Source organism: Pseudorca crassidens, chromosome 19, assembly GCF_039906515.1.
Source record: "Pseudorca crassidens isolate mPseCra1 chromosome 19, mPseCra1.hap1, whole genome shotgun sequence".
NCBI lineage: Eukaryota > Metazoa > Chordata > Mammalia > Artiodactyla > Delphinidae > Pseudorca > Pseudorca crassidens.
In genome coordinates, this window is record NC_090314.1 from 38,263,771 (window position 1) to 38,275,975 (window position 12,205).

General features: G+C 41.1%; 1 protein-coding gene across 2 annotated transcripts in view; it reads right to left on the reverse strand.

Annotated features, from left to right (window-relative positions):
• ACACA (acetyl-CoA carboxylase alpha) overlaps positions 1–12,205 on the reverse strand; it is a 272,316-nt gene that overhangs the window by 259,805 nt on the left and 306 nt on the right. For both annotated transcript variants that reach the window (XM_067717545.1, XM_067717544.1), the window contains exon 2: positions 11,933–12,204. Coding sequence is in view for 1 of the 2 variants with exons in the window: in XM_067717544.1 (XP_067573645.1) it covers positions 11,933–11,970 (38 nt within the window). In the remaining variant the exon portion in view is untranslated. The remainder of the gene's footprint in view (positions 1–11,932; position 12,205) is intronic.

The following is a 12,205-nucleotide window of genomic DNA, read 5'->3' on the forward strand; positions in this document are numbered from 1 at the left end:
CATGCTGCCTCAAGTTGCTCTTTTTATGTATACTTCCTAGTTCTTCTGCTTGAAGCCTGTTCTGTCTGTGTTAACTTTTACTTCTCTACATTACTTTGTATTCGACAAAGCACCATGCTCATAGTAGACATTCAAACAAATTACTGACGATGTCACACCACTAAATGGATAGCTGAGGGTAGCATAACTGACTTTCTAGAAGAAAATGAGGTAACCTTTACTTTTACATCAAAGTTGCTATTGGTTACCAGGTGCATGCAAACCAATGAGGGCCCAACTTGCAATTGTTGATAACACTTGAATTCATCTCTCTAGACTTATTCTTTTCTCTCACGTTTCTTTGTCTCTTCATCTTTCTCTTCCTTCTCCGTATTCCAATGCTTTTTTTTCCAACACTTTTCTTTTTCCTTTCCTTCTTTTTCTTTCCCCTTTTCACTGACCCGACTTGCCAGTGATCCAATACAAAAAATGTCTCTTAATCTGCACTCCTTGAATCCATGTCTATAGGACATAAATTTCAATCTCCAGAAGGCTTCTCACAGGCTGACCCTCCCTTGCTTGGTGCACCTCCGTCTGTAGTACAAAAACTTTCACCAGACTCTTATGAACTTGCGCCACCCAGTGGCTAAAGTTGCTAAAGTCATCCTCTGAAAAAAGCAGTGCATATAAATAATTAAATATAAACAAATGTGAAGCCTGTAATACTGCCCCAAAGGAAAAAAATAATTCATAGCAGCCAAATTCTGTCCTATTTTAAAGTCTATATTCTAATACTTGAACTAGGGTGGCAAAGAACATGTTTAGGGCTATAGTGTCATGGACTCCACAGAATAAGATGATGCCCACAAGACTCGCCAAGGACTTATTCAGGTCACTTCTGCTCCCTAATGTACTGGAAAAGAAGAATAAACAGCACAGGTTATAGGGTAAAGTCTTTATTGCTCTCTTGAGGAATCAAACATCCAACATGAGAGACACTATTTTGAAGACTTATAAACTATACATATAATATCAGCAGTTTATTTCTTCTACAATGAACTTTTTTTGGACATGTCTATGTCTAGGAAATATGCCAAGGAGTAGAATTCATGGGTTGGAGGGTACATACACCATCAACTTTGCTAGACTGCATATAGTCCTCCAAATTGTTTGTAGCAAATACATTCTCACCAGCAGTAAAGAGAGTCCCTACAGATCCACCTCCTCCCTAACTTGGAAATCTCAGACTTTAAAATTTTTGCCAGTCTGATGGCTATGAAGTAGTGTGTCATTGTTGTTCCTATGTGCATTTTCCTGCTTAATGGTGAGGTTGAGCATCTTTCTATATATCTATTTGCCTTCAGGTTTTCTCTGGCTTGCTTATAACCTCTCCCTTTTTTCTATTGTGTTGTTAGCCTTTTTTATTGAGTTGTAGAAGTCCTGTATTCCTGGCGATATTCCCGAATACTAATCCTCTGTCTTTGAAACATTTAGTATCAAAAGTATATTTCTAATATAAAACGTATTCCTCAAAGCTGATTTACACATAAATAAACACCTGCCAGGCTCTGAAGCTCTGGGAGTGCCTTCTGGCTCCAAGATTCTGTTTTCATTTTGACTTCTATGGCTAAAAAGCTACTGGACTTATGTTTCAAAGTCCCAGGAAACTGAACCTATTCCTTAGAAGGACTTCAAGGACTCCCACCTTGAAGGACTCTGCTTTGTCAACACATATGTGACAAAATAAGGTAGCTGGGTTGTCAGCCTATTCCAACCCTATTCAATTCTTTATGGCAGGAAGAGAAATGAGCAGCTCTCAAAAAACTGCTAGTATCTGTTATTGTCTTATTCTGAAATTAAACCAGCTAAGTAATGCACAGGTTTAATTGCAGAGTGATTTATTCAGATATTGCTCTCCTAAGCATTTATAATGACTCCATGGTGTTGAAAAGAAGTGCAACCTGTAGCAATATCTAAACTCCTGGGCCTATTTTCCAGCTCTCCAGAATAAGCCATAAAGTACCTTTGCCTAACATATTTATTTGTCTAAAGGAGTGTCTAAAGCACAGGGAAGATGAACTTTGGCAGAACAGACAGCCCACGTGCCAGAGCAGCATCACATTAGAGATTTCTGTCTGGCCTCCTCTCCTTTCTGCTGTGGTATCACTGTTTACCCTTTTAGCTCCCTCCTTCCCATCTAAAGGAAATCACCTGATTCCCGAATCTATACCTTTCCATGAAATCCTTTCACTCCAACATACTCGTTCTTCCTGGTGGATTAATTTTAAGCCTTTTATCTCTAACTGCAGATAATAATAAGAGCTAACACATAATGCACATCTACTATGTACAGTAAGAATAAAAGTTTTGTCTCCTGCTAAAGTAACTCTGGGAAACAGGTAGGCCAGGGAGCATCTCACAGGTCTGAACTACCACAGCCCCTGAACCTGTCTCCCCGCCGCCACTCTCCTACCTTGCTTCAATCTGCACACAGTTCTCCACCCTTCAGCCAGAATGAGCTTTCGCCAGTGCACATTAGATCTCGTTACTCTTCTGCTAAAAAACATCAGTGACTTCCTACTGCTATCAGGACGAAACCCAAAATGCTTAATATGATTGCCAATGTTAATCAACTAAACCACAATAAAAAAAATTTTTAAAGACTGTCAAGGCCCTCGCTAGTCTAGCCTGCCCCCTCTCCAGTTTCATCTCTCCTCACTCTTCCCCTTACTCTAGCTTCAGCCAGAGTGGACTAGCTTCCTTCTTCCTTCTCTCAGGGTCTACACTGTCCCCTCTGCCTGGAACACTGTTTCCACTCCCTCATCCCACCCTCCCCTTCCTTCACTATTTGCCTATTTAACACCTACTCATCTTTCAGATATTCGCTCAAAAGAACCTCCTTAATAGATCCCCCCCTTAGGAATTCCCTGGCGGTCCAGTGGTTAGGACTCGGCACTTTCACTGCGGTGGCCAGGCTTCAATCCCTGATCAGGGAACTAAGATTCTGCAAGCCGTGGGGCACAGCCAAAAAAAGAAGAGTCCCCTTTGACCTCCCAGACTCCACCAGGATCCCCCATTATACCCTTTTATAGTGCACATTTCCTTCATGGTATTCATCTGTTTGTAATGTATTTCTGTGGCATTTGATTGACACCTCGCTTACAGAGGTAAGCTACATTGAGGACAAGGACCATGTCTGTCTTGCTTACATTTACATTATGTCCCTAAGCCTAGGGCTGTGTCTGACACTTAGAGGGACTTAGTAAATAACTGCCCTTAATGAAAGAAGAGACAGATGGGAGTTGAATTGGTTCTCTTCCCTGAACCTCTTTATTTCAAGGATCCCAGATACCAGAAATTTAGGACCTATCCTCTCTGTGTCCTTCCTTCTTTTTACCATGAGGCACCAGCCTGGCCTTCAGCTCACTTAACCCTCTGAAGTAGCTGTAATTATCTGCATTTTATAGAAGAGAAAACTGAGGATCAGAGACTTGCCCGAGGTCACAGGGCTAGGAAGTGGACACAGCTAGGATTCCACTATAGGTCACTGGCCTTAACCTCTATGCTCTTAACCACGACACATGAGCCCTGTCAATTTATATCCTTCATTGATATTTCTCTTGGGTGGCTGAACTCTTTCTTATCTATTTCTTTGTATTAGGAGGATTATTCTTTGTGATATGAGTTGCAAACATTTTTTTCCATTTTATATTTATGTTTGTTTTGTTTTGTTTTGTTTTTTGAGGTACGCGGGCCTCCCACTGTTGTGGCCTCTCTCGTTGCAGAGCACAGGCTCCGGACGCACAGGCTCAGTGGCCATGGCTCACAGGCCCACACGCTCCACGGCATGTGGGATCTTCCCGGACCGGGGCACGAACCCGTGTCCCCTGCATTGGCAGGTGGACTCTCAACCACTGCGCCACCAGGGAAGTCCTATATTTATATTTTGACATGGCTTAAGATGTTATTTCACTCTGCAGAAATTTTGAGTGTTGTGTGGTCAAATTATTAACCTCTCCTTTTATGCCTTCTGTATTGAGTCATAGTTAGAAAGATTTTCCTTCCCCATGCCAAGATTATAAAGGAATTTTCTCATATTTTCTTTTAGTACTTTTATAGTTTTCAATTTTTATATTTTTATTTAAATATTTAATCCATTTGGAGTTTATCCTGGTGTGAGATATAGACCGACGTTTATTTTTTCCCCAGATGGTTATCTAATTGTCCACACCATTTATTGAGTAGTCCATCTTCATCATACACTAATTCCTATATGTATTTTGGTTTACTTCTGAACTTTCGCTCCTCTTCCACTAGTATGTAAGTCTATCCAAATGCTAGAGTAATTGGTACTTTTTCTTTTTTCCAATGAGCACTTTTTAACCTTTATCTTTGACTTCTCTGTAGTACTTGGCACTGTTGACTAATCCATTTTCCTTGATGTACTCTCAGTGCTATATTGTTAGATTACTGAGAAGGTGAATAAACATGTACTTAGGGCACTAGCAATCAGTGGCACCAAAATAATGATAATAAAGAAGATATAATCAAAGAGGTCACCACAGAAAAATCAGAACTTTGTTGGACTTCCCTTACACATATTTTATAGCTTATATTTTTTTTTAAGATTTATTTATTTATTTTGGCCATGCCACTCGGCTTGCGGGATCTTAGTTCCCCGACCAGGGATTGAACCCGGGGCCATAGCAGTGAAAGCACCAAGTCCTAACCACTGGACTGCCAGGGAACTCCCAATATTTTTATTTTAAATTACATGCGAAGCACTATATTTTCAGTTATTTAGGTCCTATAGGGTCTCAGTGCTCTGTTGACTACTGCCCACCCCCATCTTTACTACCACTTCTGTCTCTTCAATCTACTTCTCCCTTTCTGGACTACGGGGTCTTCCTCCGTATCTTACCTGTTGTTGCCGTCCAAGTTTCCACTCTTCACCTTTCTTTTCTCTTTTTCCATTCAATGAGCTCAGGCAATCTCATCCTCTCCCACGGTTTCAAAATTCCGAGATTTGCGCTGACTTCCTAATCTGTGTCTCTGTCCCAGATCTCTCCTTTAGCTTTGAATCTCCCTACAGAATGTCACCTGTACAACCTGCAGACACCTCAAACTCCACGTATCCAGAACAAAACCTGCTCTTTTCTACTTTGTGTCTGCTCTTAGCCCTATGGTCCCTGTCTTGGTGACACCATCATCTACCCAGTCAACCAAGCTGGACATTGAGAACCATCTTTAATTCTACCACCTTAGTTACTCCCCTTCCCCCATTACTTTTTTTTTGGCCACACCACGTGGCTTGCGGGATTTTAGTTCCCCAACCAGGGATCGAACCTAGGCCCCTCAGCAGTGAGAGTGTGGAGCCCTAACCACTGGACCGCCAGGGATTTCCCCCCAATTACTTCTTAAACTGCTTAAATCCATTTATTTTTCCTCATTCCCCATTCCAACCATGTTAGCTCAAGCCTTCATCATCTCTTACTTGGACTTCTGAAACTCCTGGCCTTTCCTTTTGCCACTTATTAGTCCACATCACTGCCAGAGATAGGTCTAAAACCAGATTAGTGATATCACCACTCCCCAGCTCAAAATGCCTCACTGGTTCTCCACGCCCTCTGGAGTAACGTCCAAAGCCCGCTATGGTCTGACCTCTGTGTACCTTGTAGCTTCATGGACAGTGGCCCTCCTTTCTTGCTCTCTGTACTCCAGTCACACAGCCCAAACTGCATGCTATCTCATGCTTCTGACCTTTGAATAATTTGATCTCTCTGTTTGGAATTTCCTTCCCACTCCTCTCCAAGACTTAACTCATCACTTCCCAAAGACCTACCCCTTTATTCTCCCTAGAATTGGCCAGTCTCTTCTTGGAGCCCACAGTGTACCTAGCACACCTCTGTTACAGCACATATTACCTTGTATCGTAATTATCTGCAGGCCCATCTGTCTCCCCCGCTAGTCACTGAGCTTCTTTTTGAGGGCAGAGATTATTTGATTAGTCGTTGAATCCCTACTACCTCGGCCTACAGTAGGACTCAATAAATATTTATGGAATGAAGGAATAAACACATAAGAATGCTCTAGAAGTTTCAAATAAAAAGGTTTGCTCTGGAGGTTGACTTGTGGAAGGCTAGCAGGCTGTCTGTCAGAAGACCTCTCAGGCTGTTTTACAAGCTTAGAAACCCAAATTTTCCACGCATAGAGAATGGTCCCATTATTTAGGAGTAGATTCATACTAACCACGCTCATACGTAAAATTATCAACTTATTTATAATGAGAAATACAATAGTCACATGTATAGAAATACTGTCTTCTGTACAACTATCCCAAACCTAAAGGTAGGCCTATATAGGAAGCTGCATTACTCCTGCATCATTGTTTAACCTGTGCACTCTCAATGAAGGAGGAAAAAAGAAAATCTTATTCTTGAGGAGCAAAAACAATCTTACTTTTTATGTAAAAAGTACAGATATACATACAGTACATAAACAGATATACAGCTAGCATATCTGTGGTCTTAAAAGTTCATCCGGGAAAGCAAATTAAGAAAAAAAAAGTCTAAAAAGGCTCTTTAGGGCTGGAAATAATGATAAAAAAAAAAAAAAAAGGTTGAGAAACACTAGTTTAACCTCTGTATGATTCTTTCTTAAGGAATTAGAACAAGTGGAGTTATTTCTAAAATTCAGATATCCAGTGGCATTAGGTTGATATAGTATCTCTATAATAGCCAATACTGGAGCGATTGTGCTTGAAATTCATTGGCTGAGCCTCTTCCTTGAATGGGCACAAGAAAGTCAGCTTCAACAGGCTCCAACTCTTCCATTACTAACTAACCCCGCCCTCTTGCAGGCTGACTCATTCTTCCTTTGGATGTGTATGCATACTCTGTATTTCTCAGGAGCCGTTCTATTTCCTAAAAAAACTTGACATATCTCTGCTGGGATCCATTAACTTCTGAGGTTGTATAAAGTTTAGAGGTTGGGGATAGAAGTTTGAATGACTACTATGCTGCCTGCTTACACTCTCTGAGCGTCAATTTCTGCATCAGTAAAATGGGAGTAACAACACCTCCCTTGAGGGATTTTTAAGGACTAAAATGAGAAAGTGTACACAAAGAGCCTTGCACAGTAGCTGTTTTTAGTGCCAAGTTGGGAGACAACACTGCTGTGTCATTTTGAAGAGTGTGTTCATGTGTGTGTGAGCGCATGATTAAATAGTAAAGGGCTTCAGAGAAAACTGCTGTCCTTGGCATGATTATAGATTCCAGAAAATTAGTAAAGTGAGTAAACACTAAAAAATGTGTTTGGCTGTGTAAAAATAACCAGTTACAGCCATTTATGTAAACAGCTTAACATTTAAGGCCTGATTATCATGCAGCACAATAACAATTACATATATCATTAAATATGCATCAGATTAACCTTGTCTAAGTTTTATTTGATTACAATAGCACTCTATAGAACAGTCTTACAGTTAATTGCTCATAATGCATAAGTCTGTTCACTATTTACATCAATTTAATGAGACAGAGCTCCTGAGCATGTCCTGCATTTGACGTAAGCCTGGATTATTCATCCTTGATCGCAACTGTGCATTTGCCCTATGACCTGTGAGATAATGTACACTCTCTTTAGTTTTGTATAGTGAGGAAGGTGCTAAAGAAGCAGGTAGCAAAAGAAAATTCTGTTTAATTTGGTGTTTTGGAAGCCTACAGGTTTCCAGTAGATAGTTCTTGGTTAAAATAATGAAAATATTCCAAAGCTGAGCACTGGCCAACCTAGCCTAGAACACTTCTAAGCAAGCCCCAAGGTCATACTCTGAAGCACTTCTAGAATTAACATTAAAACTACAATTATAATTCATTTGACTCCCACCATGAACTAGGTACTACACATACATCATCATATCCTTATAAAACTCTTATAAATTAGGTATTATTATTTTCATTTTACATATGAAGAGAAAAGAGACACAGAAAGATAATAGTTTGCTAAATTCTTGAAGGTAGTTAGGATTCAAATTCAGGAAAGGCTTCAAAGTACATGCTTTTTCAATTATATTAAACTGGGCCAGGTTTCTTACAATTCATATTTCAAACACTTACTAGGCACTTGTTGGTTGCAAAAGAGTATAGACTGCCTGTCATCAAATGATGCAAAATACTTTAGGAGCCTGTTTTGAAGGTCAAAAGGTAGAGGCCTCGTTCATCAGGCTGAAAGGCATGCAGCCAGGCTGCCTAGCAGGCATTTAAAATTTTCCTGATAAACAGGAGTCGCTCAGCAACAATACATTCCTGGTTCACCTAACTTTTAGATTCTACCCCAAGCCTGCTGTTCCAACAGACAGACATCCTGCGCTTTGTGGAGATCAAAAAGAAGTCAGTGAGGGTATTCTCTGGCAGTCCAGTGGTTAGGACTCGGCACTCTCACTGCCGGGGCCCGGGTTCAATCCCTGGTCGGGGAACTAAGATCCCACAAGCCGCACGGAGCAGCCAAAAAGAAGAAAGTCAGTAAGGTGAGGGTGAGGAAGAGGCAGAGGAGATGGGTAGCAAAGGGCTGGATTCATGAAAATTTGGCATAATGGCCATGGCATTACGAAAATCCTAATACTTGCTAACTTTTCACTTTGAATAGCCAGAGGGAGTTTATTAGTTACATTTGGACAGACCTGATTTTAATTCTGGCTGTACTACCTAGTAACTGAATGACTTAGGGCAAGTGGTTTTTACCTCTCGGAGCCTTGTTTTTCCTTATCTGTAAAATGGGATGCAGTAAGGTCCTTTGGCAGAATTCTTGCCCCTCTTGTTCATCTTTGAGATGTTTAGGGCCCTCTTACTTATGCAGAAGCACTCCAGTCAAGCCACTGTGTGGAGAAGTAGCTATATGTAGACCTTACATTTCCTTAAGTAGCTTAGCAAGAGTACTTCAACCCTTCCTCTGCAGACTGGTCATGGTTGAGGTTGATCAAGTTAAAAGAGCAATCTAGGAAACTCCTGGAAACAAAAGGATTGATTTCCTATCTCCTCTGACTAGGGTGGCCACAAAAGAAGAAAGATATGGGGGGCGGGGAGCAAATGGGGACAAGAGGATGGCAATGCTTCTGAATGCAAGAGACAGCAACAGAGGCTGAGGAGGCTGGAACCAGTCCTGAGCTGGGCCATGGTGGACCCAGGGCTTCTGTGAAAGTGCCTTAGTGTGTGAACTCAAAGGGCTGAGCCCTAAGAGCTGCAATCCTTGAGGCTCAGGCCTTTTGTGGCATGAAGTCCTCTCTACTGAGTGCATCACAGGAAACTCCTTGCCTTTAAGAGACCCTGCAATTGGCAAAGCAAAGGGCTCTGCTCCCAGACATAAATCTCTGGCTAATTTACATTGACTGGGGTTATCTTAGAGTTTAAAGGGGAGGAAGTTGAAACCTAGAAGGCATGGCTAGACTTTTAGACTTTTTGTTTTTATCTATTTGTATACCAAGGGGATTCCCTGGTGGCGCAGTGGTTAAGAATCCGCCTGCCAATGCAGGGGACATGGGTTCGATTCCCTGGTCCGGGAAGATCCCACATGTTGCAGAGCAAGTAAGCCCGTGCGCCACAACTACTGAGCCTGTGCTCTAGAGCCCGCGAGCCACAACTACTGAACCCACGTGCCACAACTACTGAAGCCCGCATGCCTAGAGCCCATGCTCCACAACAAGAGAAGCCACCGCAATGAGAAGCCCACGCACAAGGAAGAGTAGCCTCCGCTCGCCGCAACTAGAGAAAGCCCACACACAGCAACGAAGACCCAACGCAGCCAAAATTAAATTAATTTAAAAAATAAATTAATTTAAAAAAATTTTTTTAATTTAAAAGTATTTGTATACCAAACTACAAAGAGCCACTTCAGATACAGGAAAAATAAATATTAGATGAGGTAAAGTTTATAAAGTCTTTCAGTACTCAGGACATAGCAAGTAACTAGAAATGGCAGATAGTCATTTCCACTAGGAGGAAGGCTCAGAAACTGCACTTCTGGTTCTAACCACAGCAGCTAAGCAGCTCAAGGGGAGCCTGTGGGGATATTTGGAGACAATCAATGGCAGCCACATTACAGAGCCTGGACAGCTCTTTTCCTTGCCTGAGTGACTTCATCCATACCTTTGCCTTTACCTGCTCATTTTGCAAATATTTGTCCAGGATGCACTTCTGGGCACTGAGGTTACAAAGAAGACACACAACCAAAGAAACAATTCTAATATGGTTATAGCATTTTAGCCCTGGCCTCTCTGAGCTCTAAATTCATTTATGTCATTTCACTCAGATTGCAAAACAGATATCTGAGACAGACCTTTCATTTCTCCTCCAAATTTGCCTGATGCCACCACACTGCTGAAGGCAAAAACCCAGAAAAACACTGCCTTAATCACTGTTACCCTTACCGTCACGGTGCATTTTCATTTCTCCACATCTTTCTTAAGCACAATGAATGACTAAATGGGGGCTTAGAATTCTAATGAGGGCCTAACGTCAATTGAAGAGGAAGGGTAATTTCCAGATGAATGCTGTGTTTTTAATGAATAGATCCCAGTATTGTGTGGGACTGTTTTTCCACAACAGTACAACACTGATGACTCATATTCAGTTTGTTGACAATCGTGACGTCCAGATCTGGATATATGCCCTAGCCAGACTCAAAAACTTTCAGTTTAGATGAGAAAGACATGAAGATGAGTCCTAAAGGTTTGAACCCATTTTCTGTTTGCGGAGGTGAAGGTGTCGTAAAGGTGTAGCTGAAACATCAATGTTCATAAACTACCTGTTGAACAACTGCTGGGCGATCAATGATTTAAAGGCCAATTTTTATGTTTCTACTATCGATTCACACAACTGCCAGAGTGATCCTTTTAAAACAAATCTGATTATTCCTTTGTTCTCAACCCTTCCATGGTATTCTATCACATTCTAATAAAATCTGAAGTCCCACATGGCTTACCAGATATACAATCTGGCTTCTGCCTGTTATCCAACTTATTGCTTTAACTTGCTGTGCTCCAGCCTCACTGCTCTCCTTGCTTCTTCTCCAACATGCCAAGCAGTCAGGGCTATTTTAATTGCCATTTCTTTTCTCCTGGAACAATTTCGCTCTAGAAATCCACACAGCTGCCTCCCTCATTTAATGATTAGATTTCTGCTTACAATTAAGAGGACTTCCTTGTCTACCCCATCTAATAAAGCATCCCCTTTCTCCTAATTTTTTTAAAAACTTGCCACATTACTGGGCATTAGCTATTATTTAGTAATATATTATGTGTATTGCTTAATGTCAATCTCCCCCCTTATTATGAGACAGACTTTGTTTTGTTCACAGCTGAATTCCCAGCACCTAGAACATTCTTCTCATCAAATATTTGATAAATGAATAGATTTTCAGAATACATCAAATGTAAAACTATTCTAAATTTATTGACATGAAGCATAGAAAAATATCTAGAAGAATGTATAGCAAAATGTTAACTATCATGGTGGGAGCTGGTTTTCACATATTTTTGCTCATGCAAACATTCTAACTTTTTTTTTTTTAGTATGAACTTGTATGACTCAGATACTAAAAAATGAGTAAAGAGGCCACACAGGCATAAAGTGTAAATGAATTCTATAAGAGGTTGAGCAAATTTATGAAAAACTTCTAAATAGATGTATTAGCATGATGGTTAAGCTAAACTACTGTTTGAATCCCCTTCCCCAACACGGTCTAGCAGTGTGATCCCAAGTTGTTCACAAGGCAGAGTCTAAAGGTTTTCACCTGTCAAATGGGGACAATAATAATTAGTGTCTACCCCATAAGGTGGTTTTTGAAGATGAAACGGGACCATGTATGTAACCCCCTTTGTACAATGCCTGGCATGCAGAAAATACTCGACAAATGGCAGCTATTATAATAGTTAGTAGTAACAAGAGATGTTGGGACATACCTAGCCCTCAAGATTGACATCAGAGTGGACCACCACATCCTCTCATCATTGCGCCTCAGTCTGGGCCCCTGAAGCCCAAAGAGGAGATGGTTCTTTCCAAAGAAGATAATTTCGACGTTCCAGAAGCATCTGAATCAAACGTACCCTGTGAACCCTTAAACCTTTCAGGCAGTCTGGTTAATCCATGAGCAGCACTGCAAGACCCGGCTTCGAAAGGCGACCACCGCTCGCCGTCCTTGGGCCCAGTCCCTTAGCCTTGATTTTGTTCAAGGC